We start from the raw sequence: 20,978 nt of genomic DNA, 5'->3' as shown, positions 1-20,978 counted from the left end.
ACTGGGCCTCTTCTCTGGGCCGAGGCACCTTAAGGAACCTTAAGGAACCTGCAAAAGCCTGCCCCTGGCCTGTGGAAGAATGCACACGACACTCACAGTGAACAATTAAGCCCCCTGCCTACGTGATCAACAGCTCATCCAACTTAGGAAGAGCCAAAGCCATGGTCAGTTCTTTCCTGTTCCTTGAAATGCATTAGTTGATCTTCCTAGAGCAAATTTACCTTCCTAGTTATGATCTGCAAAGGCCAATATTAAAAATCACAACTTGTCCTGACCAACTAAATCCAGAGAGAATATAGGACGCCAAAGGCGATGGAGGAAGGTGTCTGGCATTGAAATTTTCCCCAAGAAATCCATTAGGTGGCCGACTGCCTCCTCAATAAGAAAGCATGGACTCCTCTCAAATTGAAGATTTCAAAAACAGAGTCCCCGTCTTCCATTTAGGGAGGAACAATGGAAGCCTCTCTCATGAAGGAGAAAGGTGAGGGGTTTTCTGAAGGAAGGAACCCAGCCAGGCTTGCAGCCACACATCCTTAGTACCCAGAGGAGCCCCTCCATGTAAGCAAGAAGCAGAGGATGAGGCTCTCTGACAGGCAGTCTAGAGCTTAACTATGATGCACCAAGCTTCAGCTCAATGGACAATACAAAAATAAACTCACCATTCGATCCAGCTGAAAGAGCTGTGGAAAAAAAAGCAAACACAGCAACATAAGCAGGCGTTGGGTTTGTTGTTAAACTAAGAAATCAACAAAAGATGAAGTGAATGCTTGAAATGGGATTGATGTCCTTTCCAAACATTCAGTCTGCCCATGACATCCCACATAGTCCCCAAAAATGCTAACAACAAACGAATCATTTGCTTTTTTTTTCTTTTCTGAAAGGAGTTATGGAAATTATTGCAAAAAGACAATTTATATTTTTACACTGCTATTTTACTTATAACTGGCAATCTTCTCCTTTTTTTTTTTTGAGGGGGGTTTAGTTATTCAGAAAGATAGTCTCCTCTAAGAGGCAATGAGTATTTTCTACTACCTAAAATTAAAAGAACATATTATCTAGATGGCTTAGAAGTTTAACAGCTCTGTAATAGCCCTATAGCCCATCTGTGGTGATTTGGAGTTTCAGCTTGAAGAGGCTACATTTCACGCCTTTAACCTTGATCTTTGTATCACCAATGCTAGTATACAGATGCTTATATTCTAGTTCCCTACCAACCATGTGATGGAAGATTATTATGGGTGAGGTCCTAACATTTGTGAAACTGATGGTAACACTGCTTCCTGACCAGTTTTCAGTGATGTCTTTAAGCAAATTAGCTTACTTCTGGAAAAATCTTCCTCCTTAAAAGTTTAGGATTTAGTGACTCTGACCTATACCCCCTTCAAGGCAACGACATACCTGAAAGCTTAGGTTGTGTCTTTTTCTTTTTGCTTGAAACTGTTAAGAACTCATCCATAAGCAAGTCGTTAGCACAGACTCTCTTGTCAGCGTCTGGTTCAAAACATTTCAATATGAACGCTTTGGCCTCTGCCGACATGGACTCTGGGATCTCCGGGTGGACTTTAAACATTCCCACCTAAGACACAGCACAACGTGACTTCTGAGTGACCATCTTATCCCATGGGCTCTGGGTTCCATAACCTGGTCACCTAATGCAACAAGCTCCTTTATCATATACTACAAATTCATGGCTTTTCTCAAAGTGAGACAGGACTTGTTTTCTGTAGGTTATGGAAAGTTTCCAGAGCACTTTTGTAAGTTTATCAGTGACACAGGCATAGTAATTAGCTTAAGAGAGTAGACAGCAGCACTATGAAATAATAATTCAGTCCTCAAAGTTTTGTGCTTGGCTTTTCCATTTATGAGATTCACTGAATACTCCCAGCAACCCAGTGGATTAAATATTATCCCTGTTACAGCAATGAGAAAAATGAGGCTCACGGGTGTGAGGTTATATGCTTATGAAAAGGCAGATCTGGTATTTGAAACTTCATTTGTTTGGCTTAAAGCATATGTTGTTTCTCCTGTGCCATGGTTTGTGAAAGTTTTCCCTGTCTCAAATTGCCTACATTAAAAGAGATATTTAAAAATACTTAAAATTGGGACTTCCCTGGGGGCACAGTGGTTAAAAATCCACCTGCCAATGCAGGTGACACAGGATCGAGCCCTGGTCCAGGGAGATACCACATGCCGCGGAGCAACTAAGCCCATGTGCCACAACTACTGAGCCTGCACTCTAGAACCCGTGAGCCACAACTACTGAGCCCGCATACCACAACTACTGAAGTCCGCGTGGCTAGAGCCCATGCTCTGCAACAAGAGAAGCCACCACAATAAGCCCGCACACCGCAACGAAGAGTAGCCCCCACTCTCCGTAACTAGAGAAAGCCCGCGCAGCAATGAAGACACAATGCAACCAAAAATAAATAAATAAAATAAATAAATAAAAATACTTAAAATTAAACAGTTTTTCTATAACAATGAGAACTTTCTTCTCATTGACGTCATTCTAATTTTTTTTCAGTAATGTTTTCATGTATTTAGTACAGAGAAAACTTCCTAAGGAAGTTTTGCTATAAATAGCTTATATGAATTTATTATTATATAGATAATAAGATATAATTATCTGTAATAATTATAAAGCCTTTACTATGTGTCAGACACTGTCCTAAGTGCTTTGCACATATTGTCTTATCCACTCCTCAAAACCCTTTTATTAGATAGGTACTATTTTTATACCCATTTTATAGATGAGGAAACTGAGATACAAGAAGGTTAAGTAATTTACCTAAAGTCATCAAATAGTTTGACTGTGTCAGAGCCTGGATTCAAACATTGCGAATCTGTGCCAGAGTATGCTATCTCATCTAAAGCATGTTGTATAATAACCCCGGCACCGTGTGGGTAACAGAGGAGCATTTCAGAGTGAAGTCCTAGAGACTGGTGAAAACTTGAAAGACTGGCCAAGAAGAGAAAGACATCCATTCAGGTCCAGAAAGGCAGCTCCCTGAGCAGCTCTCATTGTTCTTTCAGGTTTGGTTACACTACTATTTCTGTATCAGCAGTAGCCTATCATATTGTGTCTTAAAGTAAACCAAGCTTTGCACAAACACAGAAGGTATGTAATACGTGGTCCCTCATAAGAGGCTATTCACAAATGGAGTTAGTACTAGAAACACGATCAGTGGCAGGGAAAGGAATAACAAATTATGATCAAAAGTCCAATGCCTTAGAGAATAGCAGACATGTGAGCTTTACTTCTTGGGAAACAGGTGTTCAGCTTAATATTCCTCTGGCTTGGTGGGGTGGCAGGTGAGGACTACAGGGATTCATGGGCAGGTCATTGTTTGCCCAGGCCCCGGATGCTGAAGCTGTGGCCCCTGAGCTCTCTCAGGCCTATTTGCATATCATGTGCTCCCTGTTTTGAGAGATGGAGCTGCTTCCTTTCCCACCCCCAAAACAGTTACTAATGGGCAAATTAACAGGCTAGAAGAGTAGATAGATGAGAATAAGTTTGATGTACTTAAAATAGCAACTATGCCCTTTTATCTAAGGAGCCTTCAAACTATTATGATAGAGGAGTAAAGGAAAATATGTCTTTAATACCTAAATGGATAAAACATGTTTTTATATCTCCCTCAGTGGAAGATTTTTCAGACTGTGTTTCCCAAAGAGCTTGAATCATCTTCTGTGGAGTGATGTGTTATTTATACTGCATTGTGAAAGGGCAGTCACAGGAAGTTACACTGAATCTCACTTTATAGTTGGGAAAACTAATATGGAGAGAGATGCTCCATGTGAGGCAGAGGTGTTGACCAGGGGGAGTGAATCTTGAACTTTATATCTTAGATTGTGCTTACTTAGGCTCCTTTCATTTTACCTTTAAAAATATGACATACACACATGGAACATCCAGAAGCTATGAAGAGCTTTAACCACTGGTTTTTAAGACATTTAAGACATATGAAATGTGACCTTGAACATAGCTGCTTGTGGTTCCCCCAGTTCGTAAAAGGGTGGTTTTCCAGTGGCCATTTCAATGATTGTGCAGCCCAAAGACCAAATGTCTGCTGCTTTCCCGTAGCCTCTTGGTCCTTTATCTATTATTTCTGGTGCCATATACTGAAGGGTACCTGCACATAATTCAAACACAGTTACACTTTAAAAAGAGAAAACAGACGAACACCTAATGACAGTTTCAATTTCTTTATATAAATAAGGTAACTTTAAAAGCATGATTCGGAAAAAAAAAAAAGCATGATTCAGGTCTTAATAGCGCATCTTCTTTGAATTCCAGTTTTTTCTGCTGTTAATAAAAGGGGAAATAGCAGTTTTCATAACGGATTTCATTGGTGACATAAAAATAGCATACTAATATTATCTGTTTACGAATAGATACTTTCTCCTTTCCTAGACAGTTGATTATAATTGAGGCATCATTTCATTGGGACCTCTTAGAAACTTCTAACAATCATTTGAGAATAACAGAAAATATATCAACACACATTTTTCTTCAATCAGTTTTATAAATACATGAAGACTCCCTTTATGTATACTTCTAATCTTTTCCAGGAAAAATTTAGGTCATTCATCCATTTCCTTAGTCTGTTATTTCTCAATTCCTGATTGAATGCTCAGTTCTTCTGTTTTCATTCTCATTTCTTAATCATGAAAGCATGAAGATTCTGAAAATTGCTGTTAAAAATAGTGTAAATAGGGGCTTCCCTGGTGGCGCAGTGGTTGAGAATCTGCCTGCTAATGCAGGGGACACAGGTTCAAGCCCTGGTCTGGGAGGATCCCACATGCCGCAGAGCAACTAGGCCTGTGAGCCACAACTACTGAGCCTGCCCGTCTGGAGCCTGTGCTCTGCAACAAGAGAGGCCGCAATAGTGAGGCCCGTGCACCATGATGAAGAGTGGCCCCCGCTTGCCACGGCTAGAGAAGGCCCTCGCACAGAAACGAAGACCCAACACAGCCAAAATAAATAAATAAATAAACTCCTACCCCCAATATCCTCTAAAAAAAAAATAATAATAATAATGTAAATAATTTTGGGTGTACGTTATTCTGTAAATCCAACATACGTGGCTCTTGCTGTGAGCCTGTGGTCCATGGGTAACAGATTTAATGGGTCAAAGACAGGTCATGAGCCATCAGTATAGACAAATCACCAGAGTTTAGAAGAACAGAAAGAAAAAGAGAGGAGATTTAAAAGGCTTCATGGAATCAGAGAGTCGAAGAGTGTGGTATGACGCAAAGAGCATTAAGTGGGGACCAAGAACTCCGGTTCTAGTTCTGGCTTCATATATCCCAAGTGGACACTCAATTGCAATTGTCTCATCGGCTCAAACTAGAGGCTAAATTTATACGTCTAACCTGCAGTGATTTCTCAAAGTCCAGCAATGAGTCAGGAGTGTGAACAGGAACAGATAATTGCATATCCCTGGCTTCTGATATACTCACACAAACGATATAAACACACAAATGATATAACCCATCCAAGATGCCATAATGAATTATTTCAAGTTCTGAGGCATTTGCCAAAAGAGCCACTTCAGTATTTTCTGATTCATAACCAAAGTGACAGACATTTTGATAAATACAGGCAACACCTTTTATGAATGATCCATGCCTGATTTATAGGTGAAAACTGCTACACAAATTTCCTCTTAACAGTTCCTATAAAATCCACTATCAAAGGCTAGAAACTGGCTGTGTTTATAAACATAAGGAAAAGTATATTATTTTTGTCACATATTGCCATTTTGCCAGGTTTATCTTCCAGACCTCATCATTACATGACAGTAGCTCATGTTCACAGTCATATACGACTCCACACGTCTGCTCTCAGCTTAAATCAGTAACATTGCTGGAGGAAAGCATTTCTCCTGGTGAAGGAGAAGGTAACCACGCTCCTCAAATCACTACCCTTAGTAGAAAACTGTTATGATCTCTCTTCATTGATAGCTTCCCCCAAAGTGATCATTTTTTACAATGTAAATAAAATCAAGTGATTGTTTAGAAAATATGTGTTGAAGTCTACCACTCTTTTTTTATCTCTGGATCTAAAATAGACTTAATGAAAGAATTTAAGCTGTACTAATATCTCAGTAGGAATTACAATTGACCAAAACTATAGTGAATTTAAAAAATTGGACAATTCAAGTAATATCTTAACAATGAATTATGCAATGTTTTTATTCATCAGATAATATTTCAAAGAGCAATATCTGCCAATTGTGTTTAATTATCCCCCATCGAGCAAGTGCCAAAAAAAGCAGGCTTAGTCATGTGTTCCTATCTGCTCTCCTTACTCCACAAGCACATGACACAATATTTTATATAAAGAGATTTATAGAGTTGGATAATGAAGATCAAGCCAATCTGAACATTAGCCCAAGGAAAACAAGTGAGAGTATTAACTCTAAAACCCATAGCTCATATATCTTCATTAAAATAAAAAATTACTTTAAAATAATCTGTTTTAGAATTTCTTTGCCACTGCAACCACCCAGGGAGCCACTACAAGTTAGTGGTTAAAAGCTTAAACTTTGATGTCACACTACATCCACTCATTCATTTAGCAGATCTATACTGAGGGTCTACTATACTGAGGCCAGGCACTTAGAATATAGCAGTGGCTGAAACAGGCAAAAATCCCTGGGCTTGTACAGCTTACATTTTTGCAGTGGGAGACAGACAATAAACTATAGTACAGTAAATAAATAAATAATATAAATGTTAGTAAGTGATGTGTTAAGATAAAAAAAAAAAAAAAAAAAAAGCAGGGGTTCAGGATCAGAAGTGCCCAGGGAAGGGCTGCCATGTAAACAGGGCAATCACAGGACTCACTGAGATGACATCTGAGTTAAGGCTTGAAGGAGGTGAGGGACTTAGCCAGGGAGAGAGTTGGGAGAAGAGTGTTATAGAAGGAAAAGCATGTGCAAAGGCCCTGCAGCAGGACCCCACCTGGTGTAATGAAGGAAGTGCAGGAAGGCCTGTGCAAGGTGGGAAGGGTAGGAAGTGGGTCTAAAAGGTAATAGACTCCGAGTAGGTCTGAGCCTTGTCCATCATTGTAAGGACTTTGGTGTCTATTTACTCAAAAAATAGAAAGCCATTGAGGTCTTTGAGTGATAGGGCTTGATTTATGTTTTTACCGGATTGCTATGGCTGTGGTGTTGAGGGAAGACAGTAGGGGCAAGAGTGGAAGCAGGGAGAACAGGCTATTGAGGTCATGCAGGTGAGGTGGGAGCTGTGGAAGGAGGGAGGAACTGGTCCAAATTTGGACACATTTTGAAGGCAGAGCCAATAGGTTTCCTTGGTGGATTGAGTTGAAGCGTGAGAAAAGAGAGGCGCCACGGATAACTCTAAGTTTGGAGTGGCCAATCGAGACAGAGAAGAGGGTGGGTGGAACAGGTTTCGGGAGAAGCTAATTCATTCCATTTGGCATGTTAAGTCTAGTTGAACTGCAGCTCTTTTTCTTACTAGATTTGTGACCTCAGGCAAGTTATTTAACCTCTTTGAACCTTAATTTTCTCACCATAGACTGGGAAAATGATACCTAAGGATTAGGGTTGATATATGAATTTCAATGAAATAACATATAATGCACTTAACGGGGATTCAGTAAGCGCTCCATAGGGAGTAGTTGCTGCTGCCTTCCCTCTCACCAAATCACTAAGAAGTCACACAGGTCACTGTCTTTCAACTCAATTCATCAGAGGTTGCCTATACCTGTGCCTTGGCCAGCGCTGAGTTAGTGCTGTGAGGCCTGCACACCCCAGGCCCTCGTGATCAGCGCTGGAGACAGACCCACGCATATGTGTCACACACATCACATCATAAGAGGTCAGTGCAAGAAGTCCAAGCAAAGGGGTCCTGGAGGACTGCTTTACTACAACTTCTCTGGTGATTTAAAAAAAATGTTTTAAAGATAAGCAGCAGATAGTAAATTAACACCTTGCCCAAATCAAGAGTCTGAAAGTAAGGATTTTCTTTGCAGAAATTACTGAGTCTTGGCAGCATCTAAAGTGACTCTTGCCAAATGGAGGGAGTATGAGGAAAAGAAATGTAAATATATTTAAAGTTGCTAGAAGGATGAAAGTTATTTTGTTCAAAAAAATACATTCTAAATGTGTTTAATTCTGTGCCCTGAAATACCCACTGCCGTGAGAGTAGGAATGGGGTCAGAGAATTTGCTGATTGAATGTTCTGAGGAGAAACCTTATAGACTTTCTCTCTCTCTTCCTTTCCCCTTTCCAGGCTTCCAGAACAGATTCTTCAGCAAGGTGGAGAGAAAGATGGACTGGGCAAGAAGATCAAAGCAAAGAACAAGGGGTGGATTACAAATCTGAGTTCTATCGTTTACAAACACTTGTGACTTCCGGGTACGAAGTCCCTTCTCTCTCTCAATTTCCTCATCTGCAAAATGGAGGCCATGCCACCTCCTCACAGAATTCAGAAAGGGGGACATCTGGCCATTTTGCTTTATATTAGACCAAAGATAATTCATTATCTTTTTTTTTTTTTTTGGCAGCACCATGCCACTTGCAGGGTCTTAGTTCCCCAACCAGGGATTGAACCCAGGGCCAAAGCAGTGGAAGCACTGAGTCCTAACCACTGACCGCCAGGGAATTCCCAATAACAAGAACTTAACATTTCACGAGAATCAGCAGAATAATGGAGTGGTAAAAACTTGGAGTGGAGAGCAGGGTTGGAGTTCCAGATGTCCTCCCCATAACTGTTGGGCAGTCAATCTCTCTGAGCCTCTGTTTCCTCTTGGCTACTGTCACCTGTTTGGAAATCACTTTGTCTCCACCCTCCCAGGATTTTGCTCCAGCGGCAGCTCAGTATCTGCATTGCCTAATTTCTCGGGAAAGCTTTCTCCTCACCCGGCTTCTGAGTTAGTGAGTCACTTCCTTCTTCTGAATTAAAATCTTAGTTATTTATGTGCTGTGTAGGGGAACAGACCACAGGGAGTAAACACATTAGGAAAGAGGGAACTCATAGTCCAAATGGGAAATGATTAAAGTATAAGTAAGAATCACTGAGAGGCTGGGCTAAAGAAATGTTAAAAAAAGGAATCTTGTTGGGATTATAGTGGTTGTAGACCAACCAGGAGAGAAGTAATGACATGAAAAGAAAAACAAATAACGAATTGAGAGTTAAAAAAAAAATCTTCAGCAGCATTAAGCAGGAGACTGAGCGAGTCATATAAATACGAGGTAAGAAATGGGCCAGATCAAATTCTCTATAACATTTCTCAGGGCATCAAAAGATATCAGCATGAATGTTGGTGAGAACACAGACTAAATTTCTCTCTCACATTATGCTCAAATGCAGCAATTATTTCTTTAATTACATAAGGTCTCTATCATCATTGCAAAAACATACCAGTAAAAGTTTCAGTACATGGATTTATGCCAGCAAGCCTCTTTGATGTCCCGAAATCAGAGATCTTGAGAACACCACTATAGGTATTAATCAACACATTGTCACCCTAGAGAAGAGAGAATTTTAATGAAAAATGTTATCTTTCTTCCAATATTGTTTGTTGTTGGCTTGAAAGTCTAGTAAGTAAAGGTGTCCTTACAGCAAAAAGGACACTGATTCTATACTCTTCCTTAATAGTTAATCTCAGTAGTGAATTCTTGACACCACTTTTGTTTACATATTATCAGTTCACAATCTGCTACTCAGGTCACAAGGTCAAACGAGGTTTACAGATAGTAGGGGTTATTTGTGTGTGATATGGGTATGATAAGTTAACTTACAATATTTATAACTTCTCAATCACTTTCCTTTCTTTTCTATGTTGTTTTACTTCTTTTCCTGGAATATTTAGGGGTAGCACAAATAAATGGGTATTTGGGTTGGTTTTAGGGTAGTAATATTAACTTACTTTCAATAGTCCAGACTTAGTCATAAATTTACTAGTTCTGAATTTTCCCTTTTTAAGGAGAATTTCATAAATTATCTAATTTTAGTTCAACGCATGAGTATATGATACTTGTGAGAAGTGGGGATTTTATTTTTTCCTTCTAACTATTCATCCATTAACTGAACAAATATTTACTGAGTAGTAAGGATACAAAGATTAACCAGCCTGTAAGCCTCTCGGGAGCAAGGACCATATCCTGTTTAACTTTGTTCTGCTGGGCCACCAGTCCCACAGGGCACCTGAAACAGGGCCAGGCATACAGTGGAAACGGAATCTTTTTTGGTTGCACATGGTTAAGGGGTTTATTCCTTGAGTAGAAGAGATAAGACGTGAATATCAATAACTGACTCAGGGCAGAGTGATATATTTCTGCTGTTTCTAGGATTTATTTATCATTCCAAATTAGTACCCATAAGACAATATGACTTTTGCAAATAAAACAATTACCCATCAGGGAACTTACGAGAATGAATCCTAGTTCATCCTACCTTTATATCCCGGTGAACTATCTGATTGTCATGGAGATATTTTAATCCTTCCAGTATTTGCTTGGTATAAAAGCCAATTGTTTGCTCGTTATCTTTCAGTGGGCCCCATTTGGAACGAAGGAGAGCAGAAAGACTTCCTGTAAGTAGGGAGAAACAGTGGATAAAATCTTATCCAAATGAATTCTTTAAAGCACGTTAATAATGTAACGTGAATTTAAGCTAACATTTATCGGTTATTAACAGTGGCCCAGGTACTGTACTAGATACAGTACTTGGGCTCAAATATAAATAGGAAAGTGTCCCTGCTCTGAAGATGGTCATTATCAAATACAGTCAAAGACCACTCAGTTTGCTAACCTTAATCCAAGTCACGATGATTGATACAAAAACAGTTCTGATACTTATTTATTGTCCCCTAATAAACTGTAAGGTAATGTCATATGTCAAATTTTTCTGTACATTTAGACAAATTAAGACCTGTAAACTAGTAAATCCCATTCAATTTTACTCCTCTTCAAGGCCCTAGAAACATATATTTCTTTTAAAGTAAGTTGGTTTCTGAGGTTTTCCTATACTTTATTTATTTTTATTGAGATATAGTTGATGTACCATATTATATAAGTTTCAGGTGTACAACATAGTGATTCATAATTTTTAAAGGTTATATTCCATTTATAGTTATTATAAAATATTGGCTATAATCCCTGTGTTATACAATATATCCTTGTACCTTATTTATACATAGTAGAAACTTACACTTTTTAAAGAAAGAAAACCATCTCTTACCCCCTGGGACCTGCTCCATGAAGATTTTAATGAAACCATTCTCACTGAAAGAGCCCAGATACTGAACAATATTTTTGTGCTTCAGATGCTTATGCAGTGCTATTTCTTCATGAAGGGGCTGGGAGTATCTGAAAGACATGCAAATGCCAGCGAGCTAATTATGTAGACAGACTTTTGTGTAAAAATTTAAGCAATACAAATGGAAAATTCCCATATATGAAATCAAATATGACCATCTAAGGCCTTTATTTCTCATCACATAAATTCTGTGAAGTTGGAGCCCTGGTAGAGTCTAAGGGGAAATGTGTCAGGTACTGTTCTAGGTCTTCTGTATATATTAACTCATTTCTCACAACAAGCCCATGAGAAGGTACTACTAAGATGCCCACATTACAGATAAGAAAATTGATTCACAGAGAGGATAACTAACCTGCCCAAGATCTCAAAGCTAGTAAGTGAAAGAGCTAAGATTTGAACCCAGAAAAATTGAAATCATCCACACAGCTCACTGTCCACATTAACATGACCTTCCATTCCATTGGCTTCATAAGTTTATTGTTCCAGGAGATTCTTGCTCAGGAAGATAAAAATTGCAAATAATTTTAATATTCATTCCAGAACTTACTGAAAGGCCCAGCAACTCTTCAGTAGAAAACATAAAACCATTATATGCCAAGCCTCCTTGATTCTATTCTATCCAATTCTATTCTATCATAATTTTTTTACCCAATCCTAACCGAGCCTCCACACTGAAAGGCCAGTTTTAGACCAGACCTCAAACTCATGTACTTGGTATATACTGCTTTATCAAATTATAAGATGAAAGTGTTTTGTATTTCTGGAACAGACAGAACATTTTGTTTTTTTTAAAATTTTTGTTGGAGTATAGTTGCCTTACAATATTGTGTTAGTGTCTACCATACAGCAAAGTGAATCAGCTATACATATACATATATCCCCTCTTTTTTGTATTTCCCTCCCATTTAGGTCACCACAGAGCACTGAGTAGAGTTCCCTGTGCTATACAGTAGGTTCTCACTTGTTACCTATTTTATATATAATATCAATAGTGTATATATGTCAATCCCAATCTCCCAATTCATCCCCCCCTTCCCCTTTGGTACCCATAGATTTTTTTTTTGCATTTTATTTATTTTTTATACAGCAAGTTCTTATTAGTTATCTATTTTATACATATTAGTGTATACATGTCAATCCCAATCTCCCAACTCATCCCGCCCCCTTCCCCCCACCCTCCACTTTCCCCCCTTGGTGTCCATATGTTTGTTCTCTACATCTGTGTCTCTATTTCTGCTTTGTAAATAAGATCATCATACAGAGTGAAGTCAGAAAGAGAAAAACAAATATCATATATTAACGCATATATGTGGAATCAGAAGAACACTTTTGATGATTATCTGAAGTACTATGAAGTTTGTAGGCTCTTAACAATCCTGAATATTAATATACCATCATATATTATATTAATATAATTATTGTATAACTAACTGTGGTAGGATGTCAGCAACGATAAACATAAACAGAGACTCAAAGCTATTCCCTAATTTTTTTCTGTCGTACAATGGAGGCTACAGGTATGAAAGGCATTAACCACTAAAACATAAAATACAAGCACGCTGCCTCATAATTTGCTTCAGTTCTACATGTAAGAAATGCTCAGATCTTATAATGGCAAATCCATATAAGGAGAATGGATTTTTTTGAATGCCAGTAAGAAATACTAGAATCAGTTAGTATTGAATAATATATTAGTAGGTTACAAAAACCCAAATTCATTTAATTAATTAATTTTAAAATATATTTTTAAATTTTATTTATTTACTTATTTATTTATTGGCCATGCTGCCAAGCTTGTGGGATCTTAGTTCTCTGACCAGGGATTGAACCCAGGCTCTGGCAGTGAAAGTGCTGAGTCCTAACCACTGGACCGCCAGGGAATTCCTGCAAATTCATTTAATTTAAACAAACTTTTATATTCTGTGAAATATTACTCAGAAAGCTGCCAACAACAACAAAAAATTGACTTGTATATTAGATCTTTTACTAATTTTAGTTTTCTTTAGAATTGCTCTAGGAACTAAAGGCTGGTATTAAACTAACCCCCTTAACAAGGTATTAATTAGGGACACTATTTTGATTATTGCTTGAATGAGTTAACACAAGAAATACCAGTGTTACCAAGAAGATCCTTAGGTAATGACTCTCAACTATGAAGACATTTACAAGTTACTTTTTCCATGGAGTTTAAACCAATTTATTAACACTAGTTACTAAGATTGCTCTTGATATGCATGAAATAAAATAGTGGTAATATTGGGCCAATTCTATAGATTTGGTAGATCAAGATGACTAAGTTATCTGAAGCAAGAGGCTAACTCAGTTTATGATAATTAAAGGGCTCCCGCCCCTGACACTCTATTAAATATCAATCATAAATGTTTAAATATAAGATCCTGGAGAAACAAATGTACTACACACACTCCTCCTTACGTAACCAAAGGATAGCTCAAAGTTACAATAATAGTCGGGATTCATCCTGGCTAAGAAAAAGAACTTTTCTCCAATATGGAAATGACTAGTAACACCTAGCAATTCTCACTAAATGTAAGTGAAAGTTTAAGTATCAAGCACTGAATTAGCATGAAATTATAATTTGTTCAGGTCAATAAGCAATGTTCGTCTACAGGAATTACAAGAAAATCCCGTTTCTTCTCAATTAGCTGTGACAATGGAAAGAAGAAATGGTACAGATAGAGATACATGCATTTAGCTTTGAAAAATTATTAAATCATACATGTCTCCAGAGCACCTCTGCTGAGTCAAATTCCCACTACAACCATCCAAAGCAGTGGTTCCCAACCTCGGCTGGACATTTGCATCTCCTGGAAGGATTTTTAAAAATATCAATGCCCACGACCCACCCCAGAATTCTGAGGGGTAGGGCCTGAGTATCAGTATAAGTAAAGTTCCCCAAATGGCTCTAGTATACAGCTGGGTGGAAATACCTGATCTAAGTTAATAGTCGAGGGGTGTGTAGAATGTTAGCGGAAGCCAACCTGAGATGAACAACTAGCTGAGACAGACTATGAGAGTGTCCTTAAAATGCACCAGCTCGCTCTTACGACGACTCTGATGCTCTAACAAAGTGTTTTTAGAATGTGAGGGAAACACAGAAGAAGCTGTTTTTGTTGCTATGACCCTTCACTACAGATGGCAGTGGTTAGTATATGCTGGATTATGCATTATTCATACCCATTCTACCATCTTAGCAATTATCCTTTGTAACTGCTACCTTGTTAAAAGCAACCTGAAAAATCCTCTCCAGGTCACAAAGGTGGAAATACCTCTGTGTGCTGTATCTCACAATAACATGATAGACTTCACTGCAATCTTCTTTTAGAGGTAACACAAAGATGTCCCACACTAGCTGTTCAAGAGAAGGGCTTGTCACGCAAGTATTTTCAAACAACCCATATTATACCAAATGGATCTTTAGTGATGTTGGTGTACTCTGTGTGTGCACAGTGGCAGCTGAATAAACGTAAGCTACAAAGATAGTTTTAAAAGTGGTTTCCTTCCAAGTACCTATTTAAATTTATCTGGTGGTGGGAAAGGAGGTGATGTTGCTATAGATTAGTGAGTTTGCTGCAGCAATTCGATAGTGACAACCCTTTAAAATTTTGTATTGCTTAAAAATCCACTCTATGTATATAATACTTAAGAACCTATAGGAATATTTAACAAAAATTTTAATATGACAAATTTATGTATATTCCCTTAGGTATTTAATGAATAGTTTCTATCACCATTCCGTAAGAATTCATATATATGTCTCATGAACTAACCAAGGGGAAACTGTAAAAATATCACAGAAAACATAAAATTGAATTTACTGTCTGCCTATCTAATATCTGTTCTTCCCTCTTTCTATGATTTTGTTTGGGGAAACCACTGGCCAACATAAAAGCTAAGGAGTTTCTAGCCTCCTTTGTAGTTACGGGTGTCCACTTTTGGCCAATGAAACAGAGGTGAAAGTATGCTGGACATTTCTGAGAAAATTTGTTTTCCTTTTTCCTCTTCCTGCCTGGAATGCAGATATGGAGGCTGAAGGCACATTGGCCACTTGTCACAGTCATGCACCAAGGATGGAGACTAAGGATGGAGAAGCAGAAAGAGAGGTGAGGCTTGGGACACTGGATGCATGGGAAAGAAGGGTGTCTTTTTCAGCTTGGGGTAATCAGAGAAGGCGTCTCTGAGGGCCTGAGAATTGAACTGGGACCTAACTGATGAAAATGAGGCAATCCTGCCAAAATCTGGGGACTGAGTCTTGGTGGGCCTGATGGACAGAGAGAGGACAGCGTGGCTGCAATAGAGATGGTGAGGCCCCAGAGGGAGGCAGATGTCTATGCTAAGGGTTCTGGGCTTTACACTGGTTACATGAGAATCCACTGAAGGTTTTAAGTGGTAGTGACATGATGTGATTTCAACTTGAGAACGATCTCTGTGCCTTCTCTGAGGAAGGGTGGAGTAGGAGTGGAGGAAAGAGTGAAGTGATCTTGGAGAGCCAGCAGTGAGCAGGCTTGAAGAGATCTTAGTTCTCTACCCAGAAGTCGAACCTGGGTAGCCTGGATTAAAACCAGGAATCCTAGCTGCTAGTCCACCAGGGGCTAGAGGCTAGAAGCAAAGTTCCCCTGGTTCTTGTCCCCATTTGAAAGCAAGAATGTTTCAAGGAGGCAAAAACTAAAACAGGCACAAAGTTTATTATTAGAGACACAGCACAACAAGTGGGAGAGCACACTAAGAAACCATTTATTTATTTAAGACAGAAGCAAGGCAGAAATACACAGCCAGAGAGAAAGGGTACAGGCGTCCTCTCTAAAGAGGAGGAGCGCAGTAAAGAGGTAATTTAAATCACTCATATAGGACAGTCCTTCCGGGTCTTTGTTTACCTTTGGCCAATTACTTTGTTTCTTTTTTCACACGTGACCTGTTCCCCAGCATGCGTGCACAAGTTTTTGCTAAGATGGATTCCACTGCAGAGGCCTGTGGGTGCATGTCCACACTTATTATGGGGTGGTGCCCTCTCCCTTTTTGACCCCCAAGGAGGCTTCCTGTGCATGTGCAGACAGGGAAGTTTTCCCTGACCTTAGGAGTGGTCATCTTATCTCTTTACCTCAGCAGAGTTCAGCTCTGGCCACTAATTTTGTCCTTGGAGTGTCTAGGGAAAACAAGGCTTCAATTTTACTCCACTTGACAAACACCAGCTGTCCAGCCCAGGGGCCCATCTACCTCCTACCTCAAATGCAGAGACTAGTTATGAATCAATTGCAGTAAGGAGTCTGCGTGGGAAACCCGAAGGCTGGTGTTGGGAAAGAGTGGAAAAATTCAGAAAACATTAGAGGTTGAGACAACAGTAGAACTTATGATGGAGTAACGTACGCCGAGACAGAGAGGAACCCAAACGAATTCTAGTAGCCTCAACACCTGGATGGGTGGGGTGAGATGAACTGAGATAGGGGATCCTGCAGGTCAAGTACATTCGAGGGTAAAAAAATCCATGGTTCAGCTTGGGCCATGTTAACCTGGAGGTGCCTTTTAGATTTACAAGTGGAGAGGTTGGGTAAACACAGGAGTGTCCTTTCTGAAGAAAGCCGATCATGTGACCGTACCACGGTGGCCAAATACCGTGAACTTGAGGGGCAGCCAAAATAAGTCCATGATGTAGCCCAGCACTGAAGTTTGGCCGAATAAGAAATATTGCAACAAGAGACTCAATCCAATTCTCTCTCTTTCAGAGTCTGAATCCACAACATGTAGAAAATGTAAGTAATTGATTGTAGGAGCAGCTACCTTACAAAGAGAAGCCGTACGAAAAGCTCTGAGGCAGCAGAAATCATGAGACTGAGAGAAGGGAGAATTGTTGTTTGGAGAAACAAATGGTAGGACAGGGCACTGGGGCATGGAGCAGCAGATCACCCTGCCACCACAGCTGTCCTGCTCCCTGCACAGCTTTCTTGTTCCTAAAAACCACTCCATTTTCCTCAAGGCCCCATTATGTGTGGTTCAAACCATTTCCTCAAATATTTCTTCTCCTCTTTTCTTTCTGGTATTCCCTTTAGGTTTGTCACACCTTTTCTAGTCATCTCACAGTTCTTGGATGTTCTGTTCAATTTTTTCAGTCTTTTTTCCTCTTTGCTTAACAGTTTCGTATGTTTCTATCGACATATCCTCAAACTCATTTCTCTTACAGTGTTTTTCACCTCTAGCATTTCTCTTTCATTCTTTCTTAGCATTTCCATCTCTCCACTTACATGGACATCTGTTCTTGAATGGTTTCTACTTTTTCCAGTAGAGCCCTTAGCATATTGATCACAGTTGTTTTAAATTTGCCAGTCTGATAATTCCAACATCCCTGTCATATCTGAGTCTGGTTCTAATGCTTGCTCTGTGTCTTCAAACTGTATTTGTTGCCTTTTAGTACGCTTTGTAAAAAAAAAACCCAAAACAAACAAACAAAAAAAGCTGTGGAAAGCTGGACATGATGTATTAGGTAAAAAGAACTCTGCTAAATAGACCTTTAGTGGTATGGTGGTGAGGTGTGGGGTGAGGGGAAGCATTGTTCTGTGGTTTTGTGCATTAGTCTCTTGTCTTTTAGTGAGCCTGCACTGCTGGGCTGTGAACTTCACAAATGTTTCTCAGTCCCCGCTTCGGTGGAATAGGGTGGCTAGAGTGGCCTGGGGTTGGGCACATCTCTTCCCCTAGGTTAGTTAGGCTCTGATGACACAGAGTTTAGGCTCTGGTAGAATAGTTTCTCTTGAGGGCAGGCCTTGTTAAGAACAGGTGCATTTCCAAATGGTTATTTCCCCTCTACCTCTGCAGGAAGCCTGGGGAAGGGGACTTTCTCTGACATTCTTTGTGAGGATCTGATAGGGCTTCTGCCCTACAACTGTGTCTCCAATGTGGGGGGCGGTGGTTTGTCCTGTGACATCGCTTTTCCAATGGCTCGGAAAAAGTAGAGTTGTTGATTTCTCAGTTTGTTCAGCTTTCCACTTGCTGTCTAGGACAGAGTGGTGACTTCCAACGTCATTACGTGTCTGACCAGAAATTGGAACCCCTGGTTCAAACCATTTCTGCTGGTGCTTATTCCCCATCTATCCAGATAATAAACCAACCATGATCCAGCATAACCTGAGCCCAACACACACAGGACTATTCTCTTTTCTTCTCTTTGAAAGTCCTGTCCTTGTTACCTCAGAGATGCCATCCTTCCCCACCAAAGTGTTGTGCTTGAATCACTGAATGATGCAGCAGCTAAACCTCAGAGGGAGCTAATTAAAGCCACGGAGTTTTCAGACAGAGTTTCATTAATTAGAATATTACCAAAATACATTTTTAAATGCTATTAACGACCGAAATACCTTAGAAAACAGCTTTCATTAGTCACAATTACTGTACCTGCTATCTCTCTCTGGGATTTCCTTAATGGCGATTCTGACTTGGTTGCTCAGATCTCGACCTGCATAAACTATCCCATAAGTGCCTTTTCCTAAAACGACTCTGTCACCATTTTCGTCATATTCATAGTCATACTACAAAAGGAAAAAGGGGGAGAGAAGATTGAAAATTAGTTGCAGTCCACATTTTAAACATCAACTTTTTCCAAGAGCATTTTTCCTTATTTTATCAAATGGCTTTAACATGGGAAAGAATAAGACGAAGTTCAAAGCAACAGCTTCAAGAACCAAAAAATAGACTCAACATAGAGCATAGTGCGTTCACATTTTCACAACTGTTATGAATAGAGGGGGGACTATGTATTTAAATCCATAAAGGTGCTTCTCCAAAAGCCCACTTGGATTTTTTCTACCCACTGAATCCTGGTTTTCATTGATTCTGGAGATGAGTATGATTAGCATCAATGTCTATCAATAGCTATCACATCTCATTAGCCTTTCTTTTGTTTTTTAGCTTTTGGTACTATGAAAGTATTTCACACTCTGCCAGGGGAATAAAACCACTGAAAGGCTTTGCTTAAGAGGAAAATTTTGAGGTCCTACTGGTTGACAATAATAAAGTAAGGATTATTTGTACTTCAGCCCCAATTCCCAATTCCCCAAGATTAAAAAACATTTTAAAAATAAAAACTGAAGGAAAAATTTCATTTTTGATGTAAAAAGGACATATTTACAGCCCTAAACCCCAAAGTGTCAAGCATGTCCATTGAATATGGAAAATGGATCAAATGAAATGGGTATAGTGACATTTGGTAGGGACCTTCTCAGACCTGGAGGTGTCACCCAGAAAGGCACATCTTTTGTTGTGAACTTAAACTACAGGATTCAGGGTCATCAAATGATCAAGCCAAGTGTCTGTAGAAACCCAATGTAAAACTACAAACCAGCAGGAGAGATCATAAGCACAAGCTCCTTCTTTTGTCTACATTTTGCTAGAGTATAAAACTGGCAGCACAGGGCTTCCCTGGTGGTGCAGTGGTTGAGAGTCTGTCTGCCGATGCAGGGGACGTAGGTTCGTGCCCCGGTCTGGGAGGATCCCACATGCCGTGGAGCGGCTGGGCCCGTGATCCATGGCTGCTGAGCCTGTGCGTCTGGAGCCTGTGCTCTGCAACGGGAGAGGCCACAGCGGTGGGAGGCCCGCGTACCGCAAAAAAAAAAAAAAAAAAAAAAACTGGCAGCACATAGCTAGGTTCAACTCACCGAAGGGTTTGAGTTAGCCATTAAAAAAAAACCCTGATTTCTAACATTCATAAACCTGCAAAGTTAACTTTAACACAAAAAGATAATCCAAAAGAGGATAATGATCATGGATTTTGACAGTCACTAACAACATAGCCTTAAAATATACAGACCTGACAAAATTACAGAGAAAAATAGACAAATATAAACCACAATAGGTTTTAATAGAACTCTTTTAGAAACCAATATATCTAGCAGACAAATTCAAAATAGAGACCCTAATGGCACAAATAACAAGTTTGGTATAACAAATACAGAGAGAATCCTGTATCCAGATATAAATTCCTTTTGTGCATATATGAAAAATATAAAATAATTAGTCACATATTAAGCCACAAAGAAAATTTAGACAAATTTCAAAGAATAGATATCATAAAAACCATGATCTTTGACTACAAGATATTAAAAATAAGATATCCCAAAACTACGTTTTGTTTTTTTTTTGCGGTACGCGGGCCTCTCACTGTTGTGGACTCTCCCGTTGCGGAGCACAGGCTCCGGACGTGCAGGCTCAGCAGCCACGGCTCACGGGCCTAGCTGCTCCGCGGCATGTAGGATCTTCCTGGACCGAGGCACAAACCCGTGTCCTCTGCATCGGCAGGCAGACTCTCAACCACTGCGCCACCAGGGAAGCCCCCAAAACTATGTTTGAAAACTGACTATTACAGTTTAAAATTATCAAGGGATTAAAAAGTAAATGATCATAGGAATTACAAAATAGTTGAAAAGAATGACAAGGAGATGAAAATTTTCATGGCTTTAAAGAATTGCATTAGATACAGACACTACGGAGAACAGTACGGAGGTTCCATAAAAACCTAAAAATAGAACTACCATACAATCCCACTACTAGGCATATATGCTGAGAAAACCATAATTCAAAAAGAGTCACGTACCACAATGTTCATTGCAGCCCTATTTACAATAGCCAGGACATGGAAGCAACCTAAGTGTCCACCGACAGATGAATGGATAAAGAAGATGTGGCAC

General features: G+C 39.5%; 1 protein-coding gene across 3 annotated transcripts in view; it reads right to left on the bottom strand.

Annotated features, from left to right (window-relative positions):
- MAP3K5 (mitogen-activated protein kinase kinase kinase 5) overlaps positions 1-20,978 on the bottom strand; it is a 220,647-nt gene that overhangs the window by 31,825 nt on the left and 167,844 nt on the right. For all 3 annotated transcript variants that reach the window (XM_082634390.1, XM_082634391.1, XM_082634392.1), the window contains 7 exons: positions 18,691-18,824; positions 11,215-11,342; positions 10,429-10,565; positions 9,394-9,499; positions 3,976-4,133; positions 1,399-1,576; positions 660-680 (listed from right to left, as the gene is read on the bottom strand). In XM_082634390.1, coding sequence (XP_082490516.1) covers positions 660-680; positions 1,399-1,576; positions 3,976-4,133; positions 9,394-9,499; positions 10,429-10,565; positions 11,215-11,342; positions 18,691-18,824 — 862 coding nt within the window. The remainder of the gene's footprint in view (positions 1-659; positions 681-1,398; positions 1,577-3,975; positions 4,134-9,393; positions 9,500-10,428; positions 10,566-11,214; positions 11,343-18,690; positions 18,825-20,978) is intronic.

This window comes from Mesoplodon mirus (genome assembly GCF_964341445.2).
Source record: "Mesoplodon mirus genome assembly, chromosome: 10".
NCBI lineage: Eukaryota > Metazoa > Chordata > Mammalia > Artiodactyla > Ziphiidae > Mesoplodon > Mesoplodon mirus.
The sequence above is the reverse complement of the archived record's forward strand: the minus strand, read 5'-3'. Positions and strand labels throughout refer to the sequence as shown.